Source organism: Vombatus ursinus, unplaced genomic scaffold, assembly GCF_900497805.2.
Source record: "Vombatus ursinus unplaced genomic scaffold, bare-nosed wombat genome assembly UNPS02014884.1, whole genome shotgun sequence".
Taxonomy (NCBI): Eukaryota; Metazoa; Chordata; class Mammalia; order Diprotodontia; family Vombatidae; genus Vombatus; species Vombatus ursinus.
The window spans coordinates 727,032-753,748 of NW_020954662.1; the positions used below are offsets into that span (position 1 = coordinate 727,032).

At 44.6% G+C, this 26,717-nt stretch overlaps 1 protein-coding gene across 2 annotated transcripts in view; it reads left to right on the plus strand.

Annotated features, from left to right (window-relative positions):
• The window catches only part of LOC114028504 (ER membrane protein complex subunit 1), a 34,432-nt gene extending 11,153 nt beyond the window's left edge, over positions 1 to 23,279 (plus strand). The window contains exons 4-24 of one of the 2 annotated variants that reach the window (XM_027842766.1): positions 56 to 149; positions 1,253 to 1,381; positions 1,964 to 2,090; positions 3,409 to 3,558; positions 3,887 to 4,054; positions 4,593 to 4,664; positions 5,489 to 5,554; positions 6,183 to 6,305; positions 6,814 to 6,910; positions 7,543 to 7,665; positions 8,856 to 9,055; positions 9,490 to 9,639; positions 9,952 to 10,032; positions 10,861 to 11,022; positions 12,009 to 12,128; positions 15,706 to 15,843; positions 16,795 to 16,968; positions 17,413 to 17,623; positions 19,810 to 19,894; positions 22,340 to 22,469; positions 22,617 to 23,279. In XM_027842766.1, the coding sequence (XP_027698567.1) occupies positions 56 to 149; positions 1,253 to 1,381; positions 1,964 to 2,090; positions 3,409 to 3,558; positions 3,887 to 4,054; positions 4,593 to 4,664; positions 5,489 to 5,554; positions 6,183 to 6,305; positions 6,814 to 6,910; positions 7,543 to 7,665; positions 8,856 to 9,055; positions 9,490 to 9,639; positions 9,952 to 10,032; positions 10,861 to 11,022; positions 12,009 to 12,128; positions 15,706 to 15,843; positions 16,795 to 16,968; positions 17,413 to 17,623; positions 19,810 to 19,894; positions 22,340 to 22,469; positions 22,617 to 22,796 (2,780 nt within the window). In that variant the 3' untranslated portion in view covers positions 22,797 to 23,279. The remainder of the gene's footprint in view (positions 1 to 55; positions 150 to 1,252; positions 1,382 to 1,963; positions 2,091 to 3,408; positions 3,559 to 3,886; positions 4,055 to 4,592; positions 4,665 to 5,488; positions 5,555 to 6,182; positions 6,306 to 6,813; positions 6,911 to 7,542; positions 7,666 to 8,855; positions 9,056 to 9,489; positions 9,640 to 9,951; positions 10,033 to 10,860; positions 11,023 to 12,008; positions 12,129 to 15,705; positions 15,844 to 16,794; positions 16,969 to 17,412; positions 17,624 to 19,809; positions 19,895 to 22,339; positions 22,470 to 22,616) is intronic. The other variant, XM_027842767.1, reaches the window with a different exon arrangement.
• Positions 23,280 to 26,717: the final 3,438 nt, after the last annotated feature.

The following is a 26,717-nucleotide window of genomic DNA, read 5'->3' on the forward strand; positions in this document are numbered from 1 at the left end:
GGCTGTTGAGCTGCAACGTGGGGCAAAGGGATAATTTTGGTCTTTTCTTTTCCAGATGCACTCACTGTATCCAATGGGGGCCGCATCCTGCGCTCTTGGGAGACCAACATCGGGGGCTTGAACTGGGAGATGTCCTTGGATTCTGGCAGGTAGAGGAAGGGCTGTTTCATCTTGGTTGAGACAAGGTTGTAATTCACCAAATTACGGGTGTGATTGGACATTCCCATCAACCTCTTGGATATTTCCCCAGGAATTATAGGAATTAGCACACTGTGTGCTCAGCTCTTGGTGTCTGATGTTTGGGATTATAGAACTGTACTTTTCATTTATTGATTCAAGAATTTATTGAATACCTATTGTGCAGAGCTCTGTACTTGATATTATTTTGTTCTTGTATAATACTTAGATGGATCTTTAATAATAATAGCTGAAATGTAATTAGCACTTTAAGCTTTACAAACTCTTATTTTCTATAACCCAATGAGGTAAGTTGTATAATTACTATCCTCCCTGCCTTGTAAATGAGCAAGGGGGCTCAGAAAATAGGGGACTTGTCCATGGTTACACAGCCAGGACATGTCAGGGCTGGTCCTTACATGGGGCTTGTCTCATTAAGAGGCCAAGCTTCAGAAATAAAAGAGGTGAAGTTACTTACATTTTAGGATGTCAGGCTAAGACACCACCTGAGTTTTTGTAAGTATTTGCTCATAAGTATTACCAAGTATTTGATTAGGTTTTTGAGGCATTTGCGTTCATTTCTCCTTATCTTGGAAGGCACGTTGATTTTGTTTTGTCTTGTTGCAAGGGGAAAATTGACACTACAGGAGTTAAATGGTTTCCCAGGATTGCTGCTTAGTTGTTGATCTGGGATCTCAAGTAGTCCTTGGCTTCTGCTTTACTAGTCCAGTGAACCATCTTAACGGATAGAGATTCTGGTGGATAGAAGCTTGAAGCAGAGGTTGTGAGAAAGACAGCATCAGTGTTGGTGGCAGCAGTACTGGCTTGCCTTGTAGTGACCACCTTCTGTGGCTCTCAGGTTGTTTCTCTTCCTTCCACTTGAGCCTCTTGCTATACTATGGCTCTGGGAGGTTATGGGAGTAGTTGCCTTGGATTTGGAGGTTTCAGAGCTTCTGTATTCCTTCTTAGAGATTTGCTTAGAGAGAGAGAGGCAAGAAGAAATGGTTTGTCCTCAATTGGCCTCCCTCCAAGTTGAGCCTCCAGACAGATCTCCCCTATTCTCTCCTGTGTTCAGTTTTCAGATGGCCAGCCTGGTGGGTTTGCAAGATGTGGTGAAATATGTGGCAGTGCTGAAGAAGACCACGCTCACTCTTCATTACCTTTCCAATGGACACCAGAAGTGGGTGGAACAGCTTCCGAAAAGGTGGGAACTTGAACTCTGACCTGCTGGTGACTGTCTTATCCTCTTCTTCATAATTCTCAAAAGCCTTTTCATTTCCTCTTTCTTCACCAAGGTTCCAAGAACATTTATTATTGGACCATCTTTTGTTCAGGGTTTAATGCCTGACCTTGTTTAGGTCTATGCCCCTGGGACTTGACTGAACCTGGAGGTCACTTTGCAGGGAGAGAAGCTCACACCACATTTCTTTGTGGGCAGTGAAAGTTCAGAGAGCAAGAGATAACTCGCTTATCCTTGTCCATTGATCTGGTTCCCAGCATGCTTAATCTATTGAACCCAAGGGGCTACTGTATCATAAGATTGGAACAGCTCACTCATCGGGTAGTCCAGTGTGGGTGTGGAGGAGGTCTGAGGGCAATTGGCATTGAAAAAGAGAAACTTGAAAAGAATGGCATAGGGGAGATGGCCATAATGAGGGTGGGGTCTCTGGAGCTCATTTTGGTGGCCTTTCATGCTGGGGAGCCCACAGGCTTGGGGTGACCAACACAGGATTGTCTGGTTCTGAGGCTGAGCCTGTTGTCTCCTGCCCTTTCTCTCCTCTCTTAGTGAGAGCGTTCAGTATCAGATGGTGTATTCATATGGCACTGGAGTGTTGTGGGTCCTGGGGGTTGTTCCCAACAGTCATGTGAATGTCGTGACCTTTCATGTGGAAGATGGTGAGATGGTTCAGCAGGTATGTCTTGGTACTGGGCGTCAGGGGTGGTTGGGAGGGAATGGCAAGACTATTTTCACCTATTTGCAGGATGGGGAGGAGGGAGGTTATCTACCTGGGCGGGTGAAGGGGGCTGTGCCAGGCAGAGGAAGTTGTATTTGTCTTTTCCCTTTAGGCACATCCAGGCAAACAGAGAAAGATGTGGGCAGGGAAGTAATAATTCATAGTGATCTATCGCCAGTGCAGACTGGTCGCTTCTCTGCAGTTTAGAGTCTCAGAGTTGCCCAGGGCCCACAGTACATGTCAGAGATGGGCACCCAGTCTAGGGCTTCCCGATTCTGTTGGTGACTCTCTATTCACTAGGCTGCACTGCCTCTATATCTTCATTTTACAGCAGAAGAAACTGTGGTTCAGAGAGGTCACACAGCTAGTGAATGTCAAAACCAGGGCTTGAACCAAATCCTCTAACTCTTAGACCAGTGGTCTTTTCCCTGTACTACAGAATGCTATGGAGAATAATAGAATAATACCTTAGTGGTTCAAGGGACTGGCAGCTATCTCACTAGTATAGGTACCACCTTTGCCGGTGTAGATTGCAAGCCTTTGAGGAGCTGCTGTGGCCTTGAGGTTCATCATCCTACAGTCAGCCTGGGGAGCCTGCTGCACTTTCCCTGGGCTGGGTCTCACAGACCGTCTTTAGGCTGTGCTGAGGCTGTCAGCCTGGGCTGGAACTTGGCTGTGCCCCTCTCTCAGCACAGTGGTAGGGGACATGGTGGTCACCTCTGTCCCACAGTGAGGCATTGGAGGAATTCAGTAGTGCATAGCTCAGATGTAAAGTATTTATGTTAAATCTGTTCATTCTGATAACTACAACATAAATAATTTTACATCCAGCCAGAGAGGGATTTAAGAAGGCTTGGGATTGTGGTATAGATGTGCCTTTCTTTGAGGTGAGGTCCTGTGCTCCCAGTGGAGGTGGGATCTTCTTCCTCCAGAAGAGTGGGGTGGGGTACATTAGTGTAGGGTTAATCCAGGTGAACCATGTGGAGTAGTTGATTGAGGGAAATCTGATTTCAGGACTTAGAGATACCTGGATTCACCTCCCATCTCTGACATGTGCTGCTTCTGGGCCCAGAGACAAGACATAACTTCTGAGATTAAAATGTGCAGAACAGGTGCTAATTTGCATTGGCAGGAGTTTTTTTCACCAGGAATTTCCTGCACTAGTGAAATCCCAGGACTGGCCAAAAAACTAACCATACATTTGTATCTTCATTCAGGACATGGCTAAGACATTAAACTGTGTCCTAATAGACCCTTATTCTGTCCCGTCCCCCAGGTCAGGGTTTCTGCACCGTGGCTGAAGAGCTTAAGTGGGGTTTGTGGTGTGGTGGGCAAGGCTGTGCTGGTATGCCCTGACCCAGGCACACGGTCCCTTTTCACTTTGGCCCTGGAGACAGAAGAGGAGATGAAAAGAACCCCACTGCAGGTGAGAGAGGCCAGAATACTCACTGCCTTCTTGTACCCGGTGGGTGCCTAGCCTTTGGGATGGGGAAGGACAGAAGTCTTCCCTGGGGCTCGTGGAGAGTTGACTTGCCAGTCTCACCAGGGCTAAGCTTGGGGGCATCCAAGAAGGTTGGGCTTCTGTCAGATTTCACTGTCTGTGGATTGTAGGTGACTGTGCCACCTGCCTCCCCTTGTGCAGCCTGATTCGTATCAGGCTCTAGCTCTCCTGAGCTGTTCACAGTTGTGTCTGGCGCTGCCTGTTACCTGGGCCCTTGTCTGCTGCTGCTCTACTTGTCCCTCCTATCTCCCAGGCCCTTGAGCTTGAATTTGGCCAAGGTTTCCAGCCCTGGGTCCTGCCCACCCAGCCCAGTCCCACAAGTGCCTCCCGGCAGCAGTTCTTCTTGCAGCTAGCCCCCAGCCATTTTGCTCTGCTGCAGTACCGCCCGGAAGGCCTGAGTCTGCTCCGAAGCTTCCCACAGGTAAGAGGCATCATTAGCGCTTCATGGGACTGCTGGGGGGCCAGCTCGAGGGACTAAGTTATGCTTTGGGGACTCTGCTATCAGAAAGTCATTTTTCCTGAGGCCCAAAGTCAATGGCGTGTTCCTGAGGTCAGTGTGAACTGGTTTGGAAGGAGTTAGCCTTGGGAGGAGAAGTTGGTCAGCATTCCTTTTGGAAGAGGGAAATACTTTAGAACCTTTTTGGTTTCAAAGAAACTAATTACATGCCACTTACTCATCCAGGAGGCCACAGAAATGGGAGAATAATCTTGAGAGCTAACTTCTCCAACACTGAGAGCTTTGCTTTGACCTTTCCTAGTGCTGGGGCTGGGATTTGGGCTTCTGGCTTTAGGTTGAGTTCCAAAAAGGTCCGGAGGCTCTTCCAACACTAGGCCTAAATGTCCTTCTTGGAGAATGCCAGGCCCAAGTGGGCCTTCTTGGAGAAGCACCATTCCACTGTAGTTACTGGCTTATGTACAAATAATCGTCATTTAGTAATTGACCCTTTCCTATTTCCCAGACTGCTCTGGTGAGCTTTGGTACCAGTGGGGAGAAGACTGTGGCAGCTGTGATGACCTGCCGTACTGAAACTGTGAGTATGTGCATTGGGGAACATGAGTGATTTTCCTCCTGTGAGGGCAGGACATGAATAATCACTAGAATGCACCTGGTGATGGGATGTGACAAGTAATTAGCTCACTGAGAATAAGAATTCTCACATTTCTGGGGTACATGAAGGTTTACCAAGCACTGCCCTTAGAACAACCTTGTGAGAGAGCTAACACAAGTATCCTTATCCTGCCATCCTGGAGTGGTCAGATAACGTGACTGTGCTGTCCAGGCAGAGAGCCAGAAGTGGGGCTCCAGCCCAGGCCTCCTTCTGAATCCATGTGGGTCGTTTTCTCTACCATGGAGATTGCATCAAAACTTCAGCTGAAGTGTAAGGAAATTCCTCCGCAAAGGATGAGTGTTCATCCCATTTTAGGCCTGGAGGGCTCTCAGTTCTGCGCTGAAAGAGAACATGGTACTTGTCAGCTAAATGAAAGATAAGCTGAGCTTCCTTTATTGAGAATGGAAGAGGGAACTAGCATTTATTAAGTCCTTACTATGTGCTGGCACTCTGCTAAGTGCTTTACAAATATTATCTCATTTGATCCTCACAACAGCCTTGGGACTAGGTGCTATTATTATCCCCATTTTTTTTTTACAGTTGAAGAAACTGAGGCAGACAGGCTAAGTGACTCATCCATTGGGAGCATTAGGGTTTGGTTGGGCTTTATGGGTGGGAATGTTATAAAAATACTGGGTTTGATGAGAAATGGGCCTGGCTCTCAACTTAGTAATGAAGACTCAGGAGAGGAACATTTGTTTTCATGGATTATAGATGGTTATTTTTCTTCTTTCTTCCTTCTGTAGCAAAAAGGCGGGAGTGTTGAAGAGACGACATTGACAAAGAGCGCTTTTGACAAGTCTAGCACACAGGTGAGGCAGGATCAGGCAGCTGGCTCTGAACCATCAGAACCTGCAGTCAGTTAGTGGAGCAGTTTGGGTTGTGAGGGAAGGGTGAGGGGATTCCTGGCTCATGGGCCCCTGCCGGTGCCTGTGTCTGTGTCCACCATGTTGAGGGGCTTCCAGGGGACCATAAATAAAGCCATATCTCCACATGTGCTTTAGAAGGAGGCAATAACTTGGGAAATGAGAACTCTTAGATTTCATTTCCTGTGCCCTCCCTTAAACCCAATTATGTTATGGGGTTTTGGCTAGCCGATAAAGATGAGCAGTCATTTGTCCCTGGACTTTCACCAAGGGAGACGTGTGACCTCAGCTAGCAGCGCCTAGTGCTCAGTGCCTTGAGTGGTTGGTTGTCCTTTGGCCCTTCAACCGTCCATCTCAGTGATGGATCCCTTCCACTGGCCCTGCCTCCTCTGGCTTCGTGACTTAACTTCTCCCGTCCTACACAATCCTGATTGATGACTAAACCCCTAACTTGGCCTTTTTGCTGGGGGTTGCTTTTTTCTAAATACACATGTTGGGTCCCCATTCTCTTAAGCCTCCAGTCTTCTGACCTTTTTGGAGCCCTGTCATCATCCCGTGACCTTTGTCTCCTCAGGAAGCCCTTGTCTGCACTAACCAAACTTACACCATCAACCTGTACTTGGCAGAGACAGGACGGCGGCTGCTTGACACCTCAATCACCTTCAGCCTGGAACAGAATGGCACCCAGCCCGAGCGGGTAAGTGGAACGAGGACCCTTCACTTGGACCCCTGTTGCGGTGGGTATTTCACTTCTTATAGAATACCCTGAGTGCCAGAGAATGGAAAGGTTATAGCAAACTTTCCCTGTTAAGTTAGGAATCTGTGGTCAGGGTCTCTAATGTTGGCTTTGCTTTTGATTCGTTGTGAATTTAAGTCAACTACTCTGTGCCTCAGTTTCCCCATCTGTGAAATGGAGGAACTAACCTGTCTTTTATTTAGTGGAATATATTGACAGGATGAATGAAATAATGCCTGTAAAAATGCATTGAGCTCGAAGGAAAGTTCCTGAACAATGTAAGGACACATTAGGATTGCTGACAATAGGATAATACTTCTTATAGGAAGTAGCATCCTCTTTGGGGCCTAAGCAATACTTACTGTTTTGGGCTATTCATGTTAGCCAGGCCCCCGTGTCTTAACATTTCCCTGGATTTTGAATTCTGGAGTTGTGCTGACCACTGCTCTCTCTTTGCCCCTGTGCTCAGCTGTATATCCAGGTCTTCCTGAAGAAGGATGATTCAGTGGGCTACAGGGCTCTGGTGCAAACAGATGACCACCTCCTCCTCTTTCTTCAGCAGCTGGGTGAGTAGTGCCCTCTCAGCCCATTCCCTCTAGGACATGATATAATGGCAGGGTGGGACCCAGCAGCCTCTGGGCCCATCTGCCTTTCTCAACATTAACAGAACCTTAGCTTCTCTGGGTTGAAGGGGACTTCAGAGATTATGGGGTCTGACACATATTGGGGTAGCAATCTCCTCTAGTGTCTGCTCCAAGACCTCCTGTGACAGGGACCCCACTGGCCCTGGAGGAAACCATTCTGTTTCTGCATAGCTTTGATTGTGAGGAGGTTTTTCCTTATGCTAACCAAAATCTGCCTCTTGAAAACTGCCCAAATCTAGAAACCCTCTGATTCTGCCCTCAGACTAGGCACAGAACAAAGCTGATCACCCTTTTGCGTGCCTGAAGACAATAGTTATTTTCCTCTAAACCTTCTCTTCTCCAGGCTAAACATCCCCAGTTTCTTGGCCTGGTCCTTGGGCTCCAGTCCTCTCAGGAGAACTTGGGCAAGCCTAGAGAATCTGGTAGTTGACACAAAACCTAGACCATTCTTTCTGGCACACAGGCTACAATGACTGTGGGCCCTGGAAAGGGGCTTTTCTTAGTAAATGAGGGGAGGGTAGGCTTATTATTATTGACTTGGAGCTTTTCTCTAGCTGGAAAAATGCTGCTCTGGAGCCGAGAGGAATCACTGGCAGAAGTGGTGAGCTTGGAGATGGTAGACCTGCCCCTGACCGGGGCCCAGGCTGAGCTGGAAGGAGAGTTTGGCAAGAAGGCAGGTGAGGAGTATGTTATCCTCCTGGCATGGGAGGACCTGGAGGAGTGGGTGATTCTGGGAGCCACCAAAATTGGATGAGCAGATTTCTGCTTTTCTCTGTTGGACCTTAGGGAGCTTGTCATTTAGGCCAAGAAAGCCATCTCCCCACTCCTTCATCATTATTTTCCTAGATCCAGAACTAGGTGCCTCATTGTTCCTGGCCAAGGTGACTGTGGCCCTGCCTTTATTTCTCTGTTTTCTGCTTTGTTCCCTGGAGGGGGAGGAGGTGGTGAGTGCAGCTCAGCTGGACTCCAGCCCCTATTCTCTTAGAACATGAGGCCAGGAGTCTAAGATGACTAAGGCAAAGAGGACCTCAGTCATGTGGCCTCCAGAGCCATTTCCACTCCCATCCCTTGCAGTACTTGGGGTCCAAACTAACCTTGACCCTGCTCCCTTCCCTGTCCCCTCCCCCCTCATTGTTGTACCTTAAGGGTTAATTTACCTTCCTTCTTTGTTTCCGCCACCTGGATCCAGCTATTCAAGGTAAAACCTGATCTCTGCTGCTCTCTTGCCTTTTGCCTGCTCACATTGCTAGCTTTCTTTGGCAGCCTTTCCTCATCTGGGATTATTGTTGAGGGGCCCCAAACTCTGCCATTACAGAGGGGCCAGAATAGACCACACTGCTTGCTGTGCTTGGGACTCATCCCTTTGCCAATCGCTCTTGTTTTCCCTGAGCTGAGAGGGAAGCACCACCGCCAGCCATATAGACAGGGCCTGTCAGGTGGGCCCTCCATTCTAGAGTCTGAGGCCGTGCTGAAGGCCAGCTCCGGTGATTAAAGGGTAGTGATGCCGTCTGGGAAAAAGTGGGAGCAACAAGTAAAGGGGGGATGGAGGCAGGAAAGGGTTCAGGTTTCATGGTGAGGGACAGAATTCTGGGACAGCAAAAGCCTCTTGATGGCTGTAGTGGATTGAGAATAAAATGGTGGAACTGTTAACAACATGGCTGTGACCCTGCTCAGCCTATCCTCCGTCCCTCAACCTGCTCCTCTCCAAATTCCTGCCAGGCTGTTTGCATCAGACACTGGAGCTTCAGGTTGGGAAATGAATTGTGAGCTGGTCGCCTGGTGTGGGAATGATTTAAGCATCCCTAAAAGGACTCCGTGTTTTTGTGTGGGCTGGCCCCCGGATTCATTACACTTTCCTTGTCTCCAGATGGCCTTCTGGGGATGTTCTTGAAGCGCTTGTCCTCCCAGCTCATCCTGCTGCAGGCCTGGACCGCCCACCTCTGGAAAATGTTTTATGATGCTCGGAAGCCTCGAAGTCAGATTAAGAACGAGATCAATATTGACAACCTGGCAAGGGATGAGTTCAACCTCCAGAAGATGGTGGTGATGGTGACCGCCTCAGGCAAGGTGAGAAGAGGAAAGGGTCCAGAGGCCAAACCTCCCAGAGGGCAGAGATCCTCTCAACAAGTTTGGAGTGCCGGCTATGTTCAGAGTGCTGTGGTAGGAGTTGGGGAAGATTAAAAACAACTGGGATAAAGTACAGGTCCTGCTACCATCCTGGAGTGTAAGGTTGGGCCCCGGTGCCTAAGAGACCAGTGCAGATGGCGGTGACACCAATGTTACATGCTCCAGAGAGATGTGAGGGGAAGTGCTCTGGGAAGCCAGAAGGGGGAGGCTGGGCCTTCTCTGGGGAGATTGGGGAAGGGTGCCTGGCAGAGGAGGCATTTGAGTGGGGCTTTGAAGGAGGGACAGAAATTCAGCGGGCAGAGAGAGGGAAGGAGGGAGCCGTCGGCCGGGGTGTCCTTCCGGCTGTTCCCCAGGTGACTGTGCTTCTGCTTCAGCTCTTTGGCATCGAGAGCAGCTCGGGCACCATCCTGTGGAAGCAGTACTTGCCCAACATCAATCCGGACTCCTCCTTCAAGCTGATGGTGCAGAGAACCACAGCTCACTTTCCCCACCCCCCTCAATGCATTCTGCTCGTGAAGGACAAGGTGAGGCCTGCATCTCTGGGTTCTGGGGTGGGGGTGGGGGGGCTGTCCCCTTGTACCTTAAGCCTTTGTCTTGTGTGGGAAGTTGTAGATTAAGTGATGCAGGGGCAAAATCTCTGTTTCCTCCTACGTATTGTGGCACCGTGACTATTTAATAGTGTATGGGGGCAGTGCTGTGGGGTTTAATGGCATCCTGTGTCTGAGATCACAAGTGGGAGGGGCTGGGAGGGCCCATGGAGGTGAAAGGACGTGGGTAAGGTTCCACAGCTAGTCAGTGGCAGAGCCAGGATCTGAACCTAGGTTCTCTGACTCCAGGGCCAACATTGTTTCCGCTGCTCCTGCTTCTTTCTACCCTGTACCAGCTCTGTGACTCTTGGCAAGTCATGTTATAAAATGGTAATAGCCTCAGGCTGAAGTAATGCTGTATCTTCTTGAGACTTTTATTTCATCAGTGTTGGGAATTCCTGGCGTGGAAACCGTCTCCACAGATGCAAATCAGCAGCTTTTTGTAATTTATTTTTCAAGTTGCTTGGGTCACTGAGGTTAAATGAGGACTTGACCACATAGCTACGGGTCAGAAACAAGGTCTTCCTGATCCCAAGGCTGGCCTCTTGACTACTCCACATCGTCACATAGTATTACTTTGTTAGGAGGAGGAGTAGAGCATAGCAAAAGGAATATTGAACTTGAGGTTAGAAGCCCTGGGGTCGTCTGGGCTCCAACACTAGCTGTGTGACCTTGGACAAATTAGTTGACCTCTCTGAACCTATTTCTTTATTAGAAAAATGAGGATAGTGTACCTCATAGAGTTGGAAAGAAAGTGCTTTGTAACTCTTAAAACCCAATGGAATTATGAGCTTTTATCATGAGGGACAGACCTGCCACTATCCCAGGCATGTATGAATGTGCTTCATGTGCTCAAGTGTGGTTTTCCTTTGGGGGCGGATCAGCCATTTTCTTTGCCTATTGGGGAACAGGACCTGAAACTCTTGGGGGTCTGTTTTTCTGACACTCAGTGGCTTCATATGGGTGTGCCCCGGGATCTCCTGGGGACCAGGAGTGGGCTGTGGAAGCTGCAGCTTCTGGATAAGCTGCCCTCAGGTGAGGGGGGGAGGCCCAGAAATGGCTCCTGGGGAGTGAGAGCCAAGAGTAGTTGCTGCACTTTCCCACTTTGGTGGGTTTCTCCTCAAGTAGTTTCTGACCAATTTTGGTGGCCTGTTTTAGAAAACAGGAAGGAGTTCTCTGTATGTCTTCAACCCTATTTTTGGGAAGTGGAGCCAGGTGGCTCCTCCCGTGCTGAAGCGACCCATCCTGCAAGCCTTGCTTCTGCCCATCATGGACCAGGACTACGCCAAGGCTCTGCTGCTGATTGATGATGAGTACAAGGTACCTTGTGGCATTCAGGGCAAGCCAAGGGCTCATCCCCAGGACTGCTGGCCTGGAAGTGCTAGCCTCTGTTGGTCTGCTCTCCTGGCTCATCCCAAGTGACTGGACTGCTGTTTCTCTAATTATCCGATGAGACTGAGGGCTGTGACACTTTTTTTTTGGTCTTTTTTAAAAATTAATTTATTTTGATTTATCAATAATCACTTCCATATGCTTTTGAGTTTAAAATTTTTCTCCCCCTACCTCCCTAACCACCCTCCCCAAGATGGCACACAATCTGATAATAGTCTATATGTTTACATTCATATTAAACATTTTCACATTAGTGATGTTGTAAGTAGAAATTAAAACCAATAGGAGGACCAATCAGAAAGAGGAAACAAAACTCAGCGGAAGAGAAAAAAAAATAACAATTCGGCTTCCCTAGTTCTTTCTTTGGTACACTTTTTCTTAAGTAGAGTTTTGTTGTTGTTATAGTAGCTGTTAACATGACCAAATATTGGCTCTAAATTGAGTGGAGTTGCTTTTGTTACCCCTCTCAGACCTTATGTGTTATTCCCCTTTTTTGTTATAAGCTTATTAACCATCAGCAAAATAGTCAGATAAAAGGTGAAATACTGAAAACTCAAAATAATTTACAATTTTTTTTAATAATGTTACTATTAACTTTATGACAAAATTACTACAAAATCACTTTCTTGTTTTTGCATCCCTCTCTTTGGTATATTTATTACCCTCTTACCCTCATTTTGTTGCTGTTTTTAATCATTCTTATTTTTAATGTTATTTAATTAGCTACAATAGCTGTGTCTGTGGCTGTTGTTCACATTGCATTACTTTACCTAAATCTTTCTACATTTCATTCTTAATGAGTAAGGGCATCCCTGAAGGGAAGATGATAATGAGCCCTAGGAAATGGACATAGGGAATGCTGAGCTTTTCCCCTTCCTTATTGCTCTGGCTCTCCCCTGCTCTGTTCCACCCAGGTCACAGCTTTCCCGGCCAGCCGTAACGTCCTGCGTCAGTTACAAGAGATGGCGTCTTCCATCTTCTTCTATCTTGTAGATTCGGAACGGGGCCGACTGTCTGGATTCAGGCTGCGCAAGGTAGAAAGGAGCCCTCTCCGTTGAGGAGAGCCCAGTGGTGGGTGGGTGGGTGGGTTTGTCTGCAGCGTTGATGGGCTGAGATGGGAGAGTGTGTGTGTGTGTGTGTGTGTGTGTGTGTGTGTGTGTGTGTGTGTGTGTGTGTGTGTGTGTGTGTGTTTGTCTGTTTGTCTGCAGTGTTGATGGGCTGAGATGGGAGCCAAATTAACCAGCGGTTTTTAAACTCAAAGTGACATCAGCCTGGGCCAGAATTTAGAGTCTCGAGAACTCCTTCCCTGCTGTCCAGGGAAGTAATGGTCTGTTGCATTCTGTTTAGAGGTGGAATAATGAGTCACCTTTCACTAGAAAGATAACACTTTCCACTACATGAGGAGGGTGTAGGCTTTGAGGTGTAGTTTTAACCTACTTAACCATTTTAAAAAATGATCATAAACCTAACTAACAAATAATCAAAATAAAGATCATAACTCCAACAAATTATATAATTGTGATTTATTTTTATAAAAATATGAACTTTAAAAAATTAATGACAATAATAATTTTTTTTTGGTTGAACTTAAAATTAAGAGACCTGATTTCTAATACTTGCCCTGATACTGTGCGGGACTGTAGATAAGTCTTTTGACTTCCAGGCCTCAGTTTCCTTTTTTATAAAACAGCTAATACTTGGAATACCTCCCTCAGTGGTCATTTTTGGAAAGTGCTCCGAAAACCTGAAGGCGTGACATGATTGTGATTTTTATCGTTCTTTGTGTTCCTCCCTGTTTTCTTGTCTGTGCTTAGAAAGGATTTTTTTTTTAAAGTGTAGACATAGTATTGTTATGCTGTTTTTTTAATGTTGCCTTCTCTCTGCGTTACTTAATATGTTTTTCCATGTTTCTTTATAGTGTTTGTCTTTTTAAACATTGTCTCCTACATTATTTTTTCCCACAATGTATTCTACTATTTCCCTGTCCTTGTTGAATAACTTGTTATAGTGTGTTACTCTTCCCAGTAAAGTAGCTATGAGAACTTTTGTCATGCTGGAGAGAGGCTGGGGGGCAAGTTAACTTTTAGGAGTTGGCTTAGACTTAGCATGGTCCAGCTGTATTCTTTATCCTGTTCTCTTTCTTTTTAAAATTTTTATAAATTTATCAACATTCTCCACAAATACAAATGAAATAGGGAGTAAATCTCAAAACTCTAACGTCCAAACAGATTTGATTGGAAAACTAGTATGATACTAATTCTCACAAAATAATTACATTACTGAAAGCTCCCTGTACAATTGTATTCAGTGTCTTTTCCTTATTTTGCTGAACTCTTTATCATTTCATAACAAGTTTTTGCATGTTTATTTGTATTCTTCAAATTTTTCCTTTACTGTGTTTTAATCAGTCACTACCAACTGTCTTGTCCTTCCTAGGCCCCTTTGTGAATAGCTATAGCAAAGATTTGTGAGACTGTAGGGCCAGGTGAGGGGTGTGGTTTGTCTGTGATACAGTAAAGCTTCTAGATGTACGTGGGAAGCAAACCCAAGGTCTTGGCCTCATTAGCACAGGGCTGGAATGAATGGAGGCCCCAGTGCCAGTAACCAGCTACTGCAGAGGAGTGATTGCTGGAGTAGAACTGTATACACCAAAGGTGTCTATGATCATTGTCTTTAAGGCCCACTGCGAATCGTAATGTGAAAAGCAGAGTATTCTTCCTTCAAAGTAAGCCTAAGGTCTTACCTGTTAAAATGTTGGCAGTGGGTAGGACACTTAAGTGTTAGTGAAATGTAACAGAGGGCTGGCATATTGACCATGGTTGAGCTCAGATGTGGCATAGTAAAACAGACGGAGCCGGTGGGGAGACCTGGGGTGGACACCTTCCTCAGATGCTGTGTGACGCTGGGCAGGTGAACATCTTTGAACATCAGATCCCTTAACCATAAAAGGGGGTCGCAGTTGCCCCTCTCTGTCACTCAGGGTCACTGTGTGGATTAGATGAGCTAAAAATGTGTATGAGATGCTTTATCAAGTTTAGAGTGTGATATAATTATGTAATTGTTACTAACACTAATAGTATGGAATTTTGAGCTATTATTCTACGAGACTGGCATGATCTAGGAGAATGAGCGCTCGAGTAAACGTCAGAAGACCTGGATTCAAATCCCAGCTCTGTTCCTTTTGACCTTTGTGACTTTGGGCAAGTTACTGATCTTCTCTGGGCCTTACTCTCTTCATCTGTAGAGAGGTTGGACTGGTGGAATGCCAACTTTCAGTCCTCTGATCCGGTTCCACAAACACTCACTAGGCTTCAGGCTGGGCTGCACCATTTCCTGGGGACACGAGGCCAAACCAACATGGCCAGTTCCTGGCCTAGTCCCAGGAGTTCACATTCTCCTCAGCAGCAGCAGTAGCAGCGTGTCAGGCTCAGTGACCCAAGCTATGCAAATATTGGATTGAGACAGAACATAGAGAACAAGTCAGTTATCTGTCTCTCATTCCTTCTCAGTGGTATATCATATCCCACAAAGAGGTAGCTGCTGATGGACAGAGCGCTGGCCCTGGAGTCAGGAAAACCTGAGTTCAAATTCTGCCTTGTACACTCACTAGCTGTGTAACCCTGGGCAAGTCACTTAACCTTTGTTTGCCTTAGTTTCCTCAACTGTAAAATGGGGATAATAATAACACCTACCCTGAGGGTTATAGTAAGGCCCAAATGATCTGGTGTTCATGAAGCACTTAGAACAGAGCCCAGCACATTGTAGGTGCTCTGTAAATGCTTGTTCCCTTCCGTTCTTGCTGTCTGTCACTGTCTCTTCCCTCTTTTTGGCAGGGCTATTCAGTCTCAGTTGTCATCATTATATACTTAGACTCTGTGACATAGAGCTTATAGAGTTCATGGAGCCTGGACTCGCCCGCCTTGAAGACTTCTAGCTCTGATTCTAAGACATGGCCTCTGGTTAAAGCAAGAGTTCCAAACTGTTTTTGTGTCCTGGCTCCCTTTGGCAGTTGGGCAAAGCCTACAGATCCCTTCCCATAAGAATAATTTTGAATACATAAAATAAAATAGATAGGATTAGATAGGAAACTGATTATATTGAAATACATGTGTAATTTTTTTTTCCCATTCAAGTGCACAGACCTCAGGCTAAAAACACCTGGTCTAAAAGAACTTAGGTTCTGTTAGTAAATGACGGTCTTCATTTGTGTGGGGTAGCAGACAGAGTGCTAGACTTCAAGTCAGACACCTGAGTTTGAATCTTGTATCAAATTCTTACAAGCTGGGGCATCTTTAATAAGGCAGCCAGTCTCTCAGAGCCTCAGTTGCCCCATCTGTAGGATGGCGGTGATAAGACTTATGTCAGAAGGGAACTGTAAAGCATTATATAAATATGCTATTATTGTTATTTGCTATTATTACTAATAATGATGATTCAGTGAGGATTTTCTCTCATTTGGGGAATTCTTTGAATTGATTCCTGCTTTTTCTAGCACAGAGATCCACCATCATAAGCCATGGTGACTTCCAGCACTCTGCCCCTGACAGGCACCATTTCTACTTGTGGACCTTCTAGGAGTGAAAAACTAACTTTCCCTTTTCCCTGCCTCAGGATTTGACAACAGAGCTGAGCTGGGAGCTGACCATCCCACCCGAGGTACAGAGAATAGTGATGGTGAAGGGCAAGCGGACCAGCGAGCATGTGCACTCGCAAGGCCGAGTGATGGGCGACCGCAGCGTGCTCTATAAGGTACTCCTCTTTGACCTGTGCTCATCTCCACACTTGTGCTCCAGTGCTTTGACCAGTGGTGAGGAGAGGAGGACAAAGGCCCTCATGCTGTGTCCTCTACATTTCAGTCCTCTTCTGATTCCTCCTTAGGGGATAGGGGGATGGCTGTCAGCCCTCAAAGGCTGTGCTGGTAGGACATAAGCCATGACAAGTAACTACTCTCTGTGTAAGGTCCTGTGCTGCTAGCTAAGTTCAGAGACACTTAGAATCAGAGAGTGGGCCACCAAGGGACTTAATGTTTTTGTCTACACAACTCTCTATTAAGTACAGAGGGATTGTGATTTGCCTCAGTGGAGGGGAGGGAGTACCCATGAGAGCACTGAAGATAGTGTTGAATTGGATGGCAGCTTCTGGACGATCTGAGACTGGAGAGGAGTGGAGAGGAGCAAGGATTCCCAGCACCAGGTGCTAGGATTAAGACCAAGGGACTGGGGCAGCCAGGTGGCACAGTGGATAGAGCACTTGCCCTGAAGTCAGGAGGACCTGAGTTCAAATCCAGTCTCAGACAAGACACTTTACACTAGCTGTGTGACCCTGAGCAAGTCACTTAACCCCAGTTGCCTCTCAGAAAAAAAAAAAAAGACCAAGGAACTGTAGCAAAAGCCATTTTCTGTGGTCATCTTGCTTTCGTCTGCTGTCCATGATCATTGATGTTTATAGTGACCCAAGGGCACTGCAAAGTCCTACTCAAGTACCATCTTTGATCATGAAAAGTGATGAATATCTTGTTTTAGTGTTAGCGTTATTTTAGTGTGGTATTGATATGGCACCTGTTTCTGAACCAGGACATCTCGTCCCCATCTGCTTTTTATAGCAGAGGAATGGGAAGCATCTTCAGCTTACCTCATCATGAAGACTGTTGTTCCCATAATGATTTGACATGAGCCTCTTCTGTTCTACTCTCTCCTCTAGAGTTTGAACCCCAATCTTCTGGCTGTGGTGACAGAGAGCACAGATTTGCACCATGAACGCACTTTTATTGGCATCTACCTCATTGATGGTGTCACAGGACGCATCATCTATTCCTCGGTACAGAAGAAAGCCAAAGGACCTGTCCATCTTGTACATTCAGAAAACTGGGTGGTGGTAAGGAATGACTGGCACACTGAGCATTTCTCACTGTAGAAATGGGAGGCAGGCCTCCCTGGCTTCAGGGATGGGTCACTGTCTCTCTTTCCCTCTGAAAGCCCAGTGATTCACTTATCTAATTGTTCTCTGGTTACCTATAAATCATACTCCTTCTTAACACGTGCCCCAGAGACCTGGGGAAGAGCCTTTTCCTAACAGTTGTAGGGGGCTTAGGTTAACTGGGAGCCCTTAGATTTCTAGCATTCTACATCTTTAAACTTAGAAAGATAGTATAAAGGGCAGGGCAGTGGGGGCGCTATACTTTTTTCCTATCTTCCTTGATCTCTGTTTTTAGCAGGGTACCATATTTTTCAACTTTCCTTGACCAGTTGGGTTAATCAGCAGCCTTGGAACAGGCTGGCATCCCCTCAGATCACAAACCATTTTTTCCTTCTCTTGTAGTACCAGTATTGGAACACCAAGGCACGCCGTAATGAGTTCACTGTGCTGGAGCTGTATGAAGGGACAGAGCAGTACAATGCCACGGCCTTCAGCTCCCTGGATCGCCCTCAGCTCCCCCAGGTTCTCCAGCAATCGTATATCTTCCCCTCATCCATCAGTGCCATGGAGGCCACCATCACAGAACGTGGTATCACCAGTCGCCATTTACTCAGTGAGTATCTTAGGAGAGGCCCCCGGTGGAACTTGATTCCCTTTTAAGGGAATAAACAGAAGGTCAGAACAGAATATCCATTGCCTGCAGAGTTCAGTACAGGCCACACAGTGAGGCAGTGAAAGGCATCTGTAGTATGAAGGATAGATTCCTAGTTTGGGAGTCAGGGGACCTGGATTAGAATTTCAGTTTTATTATTTTCTCAGTTTTCACATCTGTAAAGAAGAGATAATACTACCTGCATACTTTCCTTATAGGTTGGGCTCAAGTGAGAAGGTAGAATTTGTTTGTTTGTTTGTTTTAACTATTTAAAAAATTTTACTTTTGACATTCATTTTTAAAAATTCTGAATTTCAAATTCTCTCTTTCCCTCTAGTCCCTCCCCCACCCATTGAAAAGGGAAGCAATGTATCAGTTATACATGTGAAGTCATGTAAAACATATTTCCATATTAGCTATGTGGCCAAAAACAAAACAACCCAAGAAAAATAAGTACGTGAAAAAAGTATGCTTCAACCTGCACTCAAACTCCATCGGTTTTCTCTCTGAAGGCAGAGAACATCTTTCATCATGAGTCCTTTGGAATTGTCTTGGATCACTGTCTTGATCATTGTCTTGATCAGATTAGCTAAGTCATTCACAGTTGATCATCATACAGTATTACTGTTCCTGTGTCCAGTGTTTTCCTAGTTCTGCTCACTTCATTTTGCATCAGCTCATATAAGTCTTGCCAGGTTTTTCTGAGACCATCCCTTTTATCATTTCTTATAGCACAATAGCATTCTATCAAAATCATGTACCATAACTTGCTCAGCCATTCCCCAATTGATGAGCATGTCTTCAATTTCTAACTCTCTGCCACCACAAAAAGAGCTGCTATCAATATTTTTGTACACATGTCCCTTCCCTTTTTCTTTTATCTCTTTGGGCTACACACCTGGTAGTGGTATTGCCAGGTCAAAGGACATACACAATTTTATAGCCCTGTGGGCATAGTTCCAAATTATTCTCCAAATAGAGCAGTTCATAACTGATGGACCACTTTGTAAATTATAAAGCATCATATATGTGTTAATTGCAATTATTAGGAAAGGCTTTCTTGCATCAGAGAAAGAACCTTAGGCTAGCTTTGTAACCTACAGAAACTGGTCAGCTCTTTTCTTTTTCCTTTAAAATGAGGTAGTTTGCCTCTCGAATCTAAGTTTTCACTCAGTTCACAGAATTGACTGTGAAATCAACCTTGGCTCAGCCCATCCTTGTGGGCTACAGAAATGAGTAGGGCCTTTGACCTCAGCAAATAGGGTGATCACAAACCAAAGTCCAGAGACTTGATGTAACTTCTTCAAGTTTTTGAAGGGCTGTTCCGGGGACAAAGGATTCGACTTGTATTGCCTAGCTCCAGGGGCAGAACTAGCATCAAGGGGGAGAAGCTGCAGAAAGGTAGATTTTTACTTTATCACAGAAACAATTTTTTAACAATCAGAGCTGTCAGAAAGTATGATGGGTTCACTTTGGAGGTTGTGAGTTTCCTGTCACTTAACCTTCAAGTGGAAGTGGAATGACCTATTGTTTCCCAGTTTAATTTGCACCCAATGCCTTCTGAGGTTCTTTCCAGCCCTAATTATGTAATTCTAGGGTTAGGGCTCAAATAGTTTAAGTTGAGTTGGCTTGCTAAATTTGGGACCTTGGGTTTAGGGAGAGGAATTGCATGTTGTTTTATTCTGGATGTATGAGAAGAGAGTGATGTTAATCACAATTCGTCAGCTGAAATCCTCACCCTTTCTGAGGCTTGTTGATGAGATGGATGCAGATGAAAGGTTTTGGGTCGTGCATGGCCATCGGTACTTATACTCACTTATGCCCAGGCAGGGACATGTGGAGTCATCTGGCTGGTGGGGGTGGGTCTCTATTTCTTAGTGGTTAATGGACAAAAGCCTTTCCTGACTGGTCAGGGATCAGGGAGGGGAAGGGCAGAAGGTGACAAGGGATCCAAATGTTTTCTGGACTTTTCTGTTCAGCAGGACTTTTTTTCTGCAGTTAATATTACTCCCTGTTCATTAGGATTTCTTCTTCTTTGAACTATTTTCATCAAACCATGAGAGATTTCCATTAGGAGACTCTGTAACTAGACCCATGCTAGAACGATCAAAATAGTCACTCATTTCATTTGTATGTTTTCTCTGCAGTTGGGCTACCCTCAGGAGCAATTCTCTCTCTGCCGAAGGCCCTGCTAGATCCTCGACGTCCTGAGATCCCAACAGAGCAAAGCAGGTGAGACCTGGAAACCCATGGGACCCTTAGTGAGCCCTGACTTGCAAACACTGACTTTAGTAGAAGTCCCTTACACATAGGTAGGTCACCTATGGTCTGGAATTGGTCAGCTATAAAATTGCACTTACATGCCATTTCTGGGGTATCTTTTCACATTCACCCCAAATTCTGCTTGTCCAGGTTGAAGGGAAGCAGCAAATTCTAAAACTAGGGTGTTTATAGGATTAAAAAAAAGAGGAGGGAGAATGGATTCAAAATAGAGAAAAAATGGTATGATGTGATTTTCAGGGGAAAAGATTGGGCTGGGGAGTATTTCAGAGGGAAAAAAGGGAAGGAGGAAGGTGTTGGCCTATGGGTGTAGTAGTTTCTATAACTCCCATTTCCATAGGTTTACAAAGTGATTTTTTCAATAAAAGCCCTATGAGGTAGGGAATGAAAGTATTATTATTCCTCTGTTACAGATGAGCAAACCATGACCCAGAGACGTGAATTAACTTGTCCTGGATCTCACACACAGCTAATAAGCATCAGAGTCATGATTTAAACATGGGTTTTTCCTTCTGTAAATCTAGTGTTCTTTCTGTTTCATCATGCTAGCTGCCCCACGGTGACTTGTGTAATATTTTCTTCACTTCAGATGATATAAACATTATTCCTCCAACCAACTGCTGTTGATTTTTATTTATTTTTCTGCCCATGCAGAACTGAATATTATTTCCCAGGCTGCTCGTTTCCCTCAGGTCCCTGTCACTTGAAATTAATGCATCTCAATCACTAAACATTTTTTAAAATCTTGCTTATTATCTGAGGCATCTCAGTGCAATAGAAAGAATGCTAGATTTAGCACCGGGAGACATGGCTTCAAATTCTGGCTTACCTGTTTAGCTCTTGATCTTGGGCACACTAACACTCTCAGAGTCTCAGTTTCTTCATCTGTAAAGTGGGAATAAAAACATACCACCTAGTTCAAAGGGTTATTTGAGGAAAGTTTGGAATAAATCTTAGATATGTGCCATAGAAATGTGAACTGTATGTGCTAGGTCCTGTGGATGCAATGATGGGACATGATAATGTAACCTTGAGGATGAGGACCAGGCCTAATAGGGGAAGCAGAATGTGATGATAGCAGAAGAGAGATTCTGATAAAGTTCTCTGGGAAAATTCTGAGGAGTGAGAGTCGGCATAGTACCATGGAAAGACTGCTGGATTTGGAGGCAGAGTTCTGGTTTTGGACCTTACCTCTGCCACTACTGTTTGTGTGACCTTGGGCAACTCCCTTAACTTCCCTGGTTCTTTTCCCATCTACAGAATTAGGGATTAGCCAACGAGCCTTGGAGGTCCCTTCCAGCTCTGAATCCATGACTCTGTATAGTTGGAGTGAGCATAAGGCTTCATGGAAGAGGTGGTCCCTGAGCTGCTCCTGAAGGAAGAGAAAGCTTTCAATATGCAGACAGGAAGAGGGAGCATGCTCCATGTTTTGGGGATGGTCTATGCAAAAAAAAACCAAACAAACAGGTGGAAGAAGGAGGGACAAAAGGGTTGGCTGGCTGGGCTTTAAAAAAGGAGTGGGGGAACTTTGAGTGAGAAGTGTGAAATAAGTCTGAACAGGTATGTTTCAAACAAATTGTTGAAGGCCATAAGTGCCAGAACAGGTAAGGAGGTGGAATTTTATCCTGTAGGCAACAGGGCAGCCAAAGAAGGTTTCTGATTAAAGGATGGAACTTGGTCAGACTTGTACATAAATGAGATTATTTTGGTGGCTGTGAGGTAAGACCGGACAGGGAAGAGATCTGGAGTAGGGAGACCAGTGAGAAAGCTATTCTGGTACTTCAGAAGAGTGGAAATGAGTGTGCCCACTAGGTAGTAGCTGTAGAAGAGAAGGGGAAGGGGTTGGAAGAGCTTTTTGAAAAGGGGGTGGAGTGGATAGAGCACCAGCACTGGAGTCAGGAGGACCTGAGTTCAAATCCGACCTGAGACCCGTAACACGCACTAGCTGTGTGACTCCGGGCAAGTCACTTAACCCCAATTGCCCTCACCAAAAAGAAAAAGAAAAAAAAGAAAAGAAAAGGGGGTGGTATTGACAGGAATTTGGAGCTCAGGGTTAATAATAAAAAACAAGAGCCTGAAGTTCTGAACCTGGCTGACACACTCACTGGTAGAATCTTGGTGCCGTTGACATAAGTGGGGGTGGTGGTGTAGATTTTAAAATGGAAAATGAGTGAGCTTGGAGAGTAGGTGGGACAGCCAGGGAAAACTATCTGGAAGGAATTCAGACTTGTGGAACTAGCACTTTAGGGGAGAAATCAAGGCTGGAGGTTACCCTTGAATGCTTAATGCAAGCTAGACCAAGACTGGAGGATTTGGCTGTTCCATGGCCTTGGGAGAGTTATTTGGATTGGGTGGAGGTTTTCGGTGTTATCCTGACTTTACTTTGATGCTTTGCAGAGAGGAGAACTTGATCCCATATTCTCCAGATGTACAGATCCATGCAGAGAGGTTCATCAATTACAATCAGACCATCTCCAGAATGAGAGGCATCTATACTGCTCCTTCTGGCCTGGAGTCTACCTGTCTGGTGAGTACAGCCTCTTTTTTAGGACTGCTTTGGGGGCAGTTTGTTCATTGTTATGATTCTGACCCATGGTCCCTGGCCCTGCTAAGACTGTAAACATGGAATGATTTTTTTGTTCTTAATTGGTTTGGGTTCTCTTTGGTTCTCCAGGTTGTGGCATATGGGCTAGACATTTACCAGACCCGAGTCTACCCATCCAAACAGTTTGATGTCTTGAAAGACGACTATGACTATGTATTGATCAGCAGTGTCCTCTTTGGCTTGGTCTTTGCCACCATGATCACAAAGAGACTGGCCCAAGTGAAGCTTCTGAATCGTGCTTGGCGGTAAAGAAAGACACGTCATGTCCTCAGAAAGAACATTGAGGAGGGGTGTCATGAAGGCCAGAATCCACCAATGTGATTTGACAGACTGGCAAGGAAGTGTATTGGGAAATGCCTAGAAAGCTCAGCTCAGCCAGGGTTCTATCCAAGGAGGAGGTGGATTTCTGTGATGAACTCCAGGAGACATGACTTGGCATCTCACAGTGGACTTAAGACTTACTACCTGTACTGAAAGTCTGGAAAAACTTTTGTGGATTTCCCTCACCCCCATTGTTTCCAAACTCTTTAAAACCCTTTGGGCTTTTTTTTCCTTCTTCCAGATTTTACTCATGGGATTAGGGTGGGTGGGTGGTGAGTGGGGTTGGGAGAGTAATGCTCTGAGGATTAATTTCTAGTTTCTGAGAGTCAGCCTGGCCAGCATAATGGATAGAATACTGGACTTGTCATTTCACACCCACCTTCTACTAGCTTTGTGACCGTGGGGAAGTCACTTAACATTTTCTCAATTTCCTATCTGTAAAATGGGGATGCTAATAATACCTCTAGTACCTACCTCACAGGGTTGTTGTGAGGCTCAAATGAGATAATATATGGAAAGTGCTTTGTAAACTTTAGAGTACTATATAAAATTCATTTTTAAATTATTACCAGCTTGACACTCCCCCTGCCCCTCTCCCCCTCCACCTCCCCTCCACCCCTGGCTCTCCTGACTTTTCCCACCTTAAAAGTTGAACTCACCTATTTTAACTTCAATTGTAATACAAAACATTAGCACTGTAAGTGCATAGGGGAGGTAGCTTATAGATGTTGCCTTTATGGGACTATCCTAGTCTCTTTCTTCCCTCCTAGCAGTCCAAATTGGGGAAACATCCATAGTACGAATTATTACTTAGCCAATGTTCCAATTTATTTATTGTGGTTTAACCATACAGTCTTTCTTTTGAAATATCAGACACAAGTAGATACCAGGCATGTAGCAGCTCTTTGGAACTGTATCCTAAGGGACACTTCTGGAAGCCCCCTGAATTGTCTGGTACTTGTGATTTCAGAGAAGAAATGATTCTTGCCCCTTTAAAGCTATCTCACATTTCTTCATCTCACCCAGAGGATGCTTTAGTCAGCTGGATTACAACGACTTGGATTTGACATTTCAGGACTTGGGTTTGAATTTTGGCTCTACTGCTTATTAGCCCTCTAATCTTTGGCAAGTTATTTTCCCCTTTCTGAGCCTCAGTATCCTTAGCTACCAAATTGGGGTAGTGGGGGAGGGTGGCCATAGATTATCTCTAAAGGCCCTTCCAACCCTAAATCCTGTTATCCTAGGTGAAGAATGATGCATGTGCGCATGTGGAGAGATTCCATTATTTATTTTCAGTGCTGGATATAAGTTTAATTAGCACTTGGGATAATAGATAATTGATTGAGTTTGTCATTCCCCTTTTCCAGAGATTTTAACATTGTTTACTGTTCCCATCTGTCTGGCTTCTGAAGAAAGGAAGCACTATCACATTAGGGAAACAGACCAATTTCCTGGACTCCTATGTCCTCAGGCAGTTGACATTGCTGCCTAAAAGAGTCCCAATAATTGTGCCCTTGTACTACTGTGAGTTTGGGTAAATTTGCCTTTAGGCCAAATTTGCTAATACAGCCCTTTGGTGAAAGCGATGGTACCCTGCACAGGTCTCTGAATAAAAGTGATTGCTTGCCTAACCCTGGTATGTGTCTTTCTTTGGTTGGTGAAGGTGCCTTTAATAAAATGAGTACATCTTCTTCATCAACGCAGGAATACATAGAACAGAAGAAAAGAGATTTCCTCTGAGGAAGTGAAGACCATTGTTAACTGAACTGTAATGTTTGTAAGAAAAGGTGTCAATTTAAAAGTTTTGAAGCACTGGGGCAGATTCTGTGCATAGGATGTTTATCTCATGTGGTCAGAGAAGCAGGTCTAACCAGATCATTATATTTTCTTAATTAAAAATATTTTCAAAAATTAATTTTCAATGAATGGATTAATACTTGGAAGGAAAACAAGATAAAGGTCTATTCTCCTTGATCTAAGGTGCATTACATTCAAAGTGAGCTGGGTGAGAAATGTGCAGAATTCACTCCTGTGCTGCCCTGTGTTTTTTAGAGGAATAGTAAGAGAGGAAACGAGGCCTGGGTGACATCTCAAGGAATTCAGACTTCAGGTACTTTTTCTAATGAATTTAGTAATACTTAAATTGGTCCATAAGATCCTCTAATTCCAATGACAGATTTAACATCCTGAAGCACTCAGATCCAAAAACAATTATCTTAGAGCTGGACCATGTGATAAAACGAGCCTTTTTAAAAATCTATAGTTTCTCCCATCAGTCTGCCAAAATGGTAGCTCCACTATATTTGACCACAAGGCCATCAATTTAAAGACTAGTTCTTTGATGCTCCAAGATGGACTAGTGGCTGCTTGGGACACGATTTCAAGTCTGAGTGCTCTGCCCTCACTTCATAATGTATTTATGTGGCTCATTTTCTGTCCTTGCCTGCAGACTTAACTCAAAATTTTTTTTTCTTCAAATTCATTTATTGCCAAATTCTGATGTTAAAATGACAAAATGAGAAAAATATTCACACCACAGTAGCAAATGTGGAAATGTCACCCACAGCATGAAGTTGAATATTCCCTATTTTTCTAGCAATTCTTTCATATATACATTTGCATTAATTCAAATTATCTGGGCCTTATAAATTTAACATTTATGTGTTTCTTAGGTTCCTTATAAAAATCATTATTTACCTCTGGGACATTTTCCTTGATTTGCATTTTTTCATAATTAGAAAGTCCTCTTCTAGATTACTTAAAAGTCTTTTTGGTATCTGAGTGCTAGTAGACAATCTGTTCTGTTTATGATACTATCACATTTAAAGGTTTTCTGACATCTGCCAGTGTGACATAAATGGAGTTATTAGACCTATTCTGACACATTATTTAGCTGTATGGCCCTAGAGAAGTTAGTTATTATCTCCAAGCTTCAATTACCTCACCTATAAAATGAGAAATGATACTTGTGTCATCCACCCCACAGGGTTGTTGTGAAGAAAAGCTGTAAACTCTTAAGACCCTATATAAATGTGAAAGACTGTTAAGCGTCTATTCATAACCATGTTTTGGAATGCGATGACTATGTTTTCCAAGTGTTACTTCGTTTCTTTGCTAATATGAAAGTAAATGTCCTGTCTTGGATAACGTGGTAGATGCTGGTAAGCCTTCATTTTTGTTGCTTCTGTCAAGATTGATAAGAATATGATGCATGCCACCACTTACAAGTTAGGACTTCATCTCATTTGCTAAAATAATGTGGAATAATGCCAATAAACGATCTTATGGCATTTATAGGTGGTTGTTTTTTTTTTAAAGCTGTGGCAAACCTACCTTATGACTAGATGTCAAATGTTGTGCCCTACTTTCTGTAATTAAAGCAAGGTAAAGTTGTGAAGATCTGAAGAACTTCCGTGCCTCCCAAACTGCCCCCTCCTTTGGCCCTTCATTTACTGCAAGGCTTTTGGGTTTTCACTGATACTAGTCCCTCAGCAGATATTAGTTTTTGAATTTCTGTGGCCAAACAATTTCATCTGGTTATCAATCTTCTGGCAGCGAGCCCCTGGGAACTGAGCTAGCCTAGTCCTCAGATAATTTATCCTCTACCAGCTGGCTGCTGCACCTTTCTAATTTGATAGAACCTGACCAAGCTTAAGATCTAGCTTAGATTTGGGTCATAAATGCCTTTTGTTGGGTGCCGGAAGCACAAATTGAGCCTGTTTATAATTTATTCTTACAATTGCCTTGAAAGTACTTTGAAATTAAATGGAAATGTTTTTAAGAAACTAATAAAGATAGCACTGAATCTTTTCAAGTCTTGCAGTGGCTAATGAGATCTTTTTCTATGTT